At 42.2% G+C, this 2,429-nt stretch overlaps 1 protein-coding gene across 1 annotated transcript; it reads right to left on the bottom strand.

The window, feature by feature from the left end:
• Window positions 1–297: 297 nt before the first annotated feature.
• Window positions 298–2,208, bottom strand: LOC115951816. The gene is made up of 2 exons (XM_031068959.1): window positions 1,676–2,208; window positions 298–1,558 (listed from the first exon to the last, which is right to left on the bottom strand). The coding sequence occupies exons 1-2, from the start codon at window positions 2,206–2,208 to the stop codon at window positions 298–300; spliced, it is 1,794 nt and encodes a 597-aa protein (XP_030924819.1).
• Window positions 2,209–2,429: the final 221 nt, after the last annotated feature.

Below are 2,429 nucleotides of genomic sequence, written 5' to 3'. Positions count from 1 at the left end.
GCCAAGATACTTCCCCAAGAAAGGAGTGGAAGTAAACCCCAGAATGTCACAAAGAGATTCCCTTGTGTCACGGTCTACATTTGGGGAGAAATACACCCTCGACTTAGCTTCACTCACTGATTGCCCAGATAACTCACAAAAATCATTAAGAACATCTCTAATGGCGGCGCAATTAACCCAATCTGCCTTAGCAAAAAGGATGAGGTCATCCGCAAAGAAGAGATGAGAGAATTCAGGACCACTTTGAGAGGTTTTAACTGGCTGCCAAGTCTTCATATTGCACTTCTCTTCTATTAATTAACCAAGAAAATCCATGCAAATGATGAAAAGATACAGGGAGAGCGGGTCACCCTGTCTTATCCCTCTAGAAGGAAGAATCGGATCCAAAACTTCCCCATTAAACAATATGGAGGTGGAGACCGTCAACACACAACTCATTATAACATCTATGAGCTGTGTGGGAAGGTTAATCCTAATAAGCATGTTCCGAATAAATCCCCACTCAAGCTTGTCATAAGCCTTCTCCAAATCAATCTTTAAGGCCATGTACCCCGTCTTCCCTTTCTTTTTCCCAAGGGAATGAATTATCTCTTGGGCAATGATGACATTGTCAATACCCTTTCTACCTGGGACAAACGCTGTCTGTAGGGGAGAAATAAGCTTATCCAGAAAAAGTCTCAGCCTTGCCACAATAATCTTGGTCACCACTTTATACACCGTATTACACAGACTAATAGGTCTGTAATTACCTAAAGTCTCAGGACCTTGGATCTTAGGAATCAAGGCAATAAGAGTCTTATTCAGATGCTCAGGCACTATCCCACTCCTAAAAATCTGCTTAACTTCCTCAATCATAGAGTCCCCCACTACCGGCCAAAATTTTTGGAAGAAGCCCGCATGAAGTCCATCCGGACCCAGGGCTTTAAATGGTTTTAAAGACCACAAGGCAGCCTTGATTTCTGTTTCAGTAACCTCTCCACCGATGCTCTCCCTCTCCCCATCCGAAAGGCTGGCCTGACACTGGACAAAACTAGGTTCATCCCTTGAAACAACCTCATGAGATGTTGCGTATATCCCATTAAAACCACTTCTAATAAACTCTTTGATATCATTCTCCTCAAGGATCCACTCCCCCACTAAATTCTTAATAGCCATGATTTGATTCCTTTTCCTCCTAACCAAAGTTGAAACATGGAAGAAAGTTGTATTACGATCCCCTTGAACCAACCAATTAACCCGAGACTTCAAAGCCCATAACTCCTCTTCTTGATTGAGAACAAGATCTAGATCCCTAAGGAGATCCACTTCCAACTTAAGAAGAAAACTAGAAGGTTTAAAAGCAATAGCCTTTTGCATACCATTGATCCTAGCCATTAGAATTTTCTTTCTTGTAAAAATATTCCCGAACTGATTTTTATTCCAATCCACAACATTCTTAGTAAAGCTATCAACGGCCTCAACAAGATTATCTGCACCTCCCCAAGCTTGAGAAACAATAGCAGGGAAGGTAGGGTCAAGCAACCAGCACGTTTGAAACCTAAACGGCGTCTTCTTCCCCCTGCTTACACCTGGTTACATCTCTAGCAGAACAGGGCAGTGATCAGAGTGGTACCTAGGAAGATGGGAGACTTTAGCATCTGGATAAAGCAAACACCACTGAGGGTTCACAAAGAACCTGTCTATTCTCTCCTGAATCAAAGCTTGAATTTCCCTTCTATTGGTCCAAGTGTAACGAGGTCCCGCAAAGCCGATGTCCATCATATTACATTTATCTAAACACTCCTTAAACAAAAGAGAGTTGTTCACACTAACCGCTCTACCACCAAATTTATCATCATTAACCAAAGGTTCATTAAAATTCCCTGCTATAACCCAAGGCATATTGTGAAGGTCTGCTACTTTCATAAGGTTATTCCATAAAATGTGTCTTTCAGCACACCTAGGACTAGCATACACAGCAACGAAAAGCCAAATAAGATTTGAACTGCGTACCTTAACTGTAAAGTGAATTTCTTGTTCAGTACTGGCCAAATGGGCAACGTCAACTCTTTCAGAATTCCACAGCACCCATATTCCACCAGCAAACCCAACTGCATCAAAGCGAATAGCTCCATCAAAAGGGAGTCTCTCAGTGATTTCTCTTGCTCTGTTAACCCCAACACGAGTTTCCATTACCACTAAAATAGTTGGATTATACTTCTGCACCATCTCCCTAACACGCTTCTGAAAAGAGGGCTTTAAAGCACCTCTACAATTCTAGATAATGCTATTCATAAGGACATTTAGAGCTGGGACATGACAAAACTCAATGGGAAGACCCACTATCACATCTTCCTTCCAACACCATCAGATCCGCACCATGTGCTATACAGCCCCCACTCTCATCACTTAAGGAGCCATGATCAGATTGAGCTACCTAAAAACCCTCT

Source organism: Quercus lobata, chromosome 7, assembly GCF_001633185.2.
Source record: "Quercus lobata isolate SW786 chromosome 7, ValleyOak3.0 Primary Assembly, whole genome shotgun sequence".
Taxonomy (NCBI): Eukaryota; Viridiplantae; Streptophyta; class Magnoliopsida; order Fagales; family Fagaceae; genus Quercus; species Quercus lobata.
Note: the sequence above shows the minus strand (reverse complement) of the source record. Positions and strands in the feature narration are given on the sequence as shown.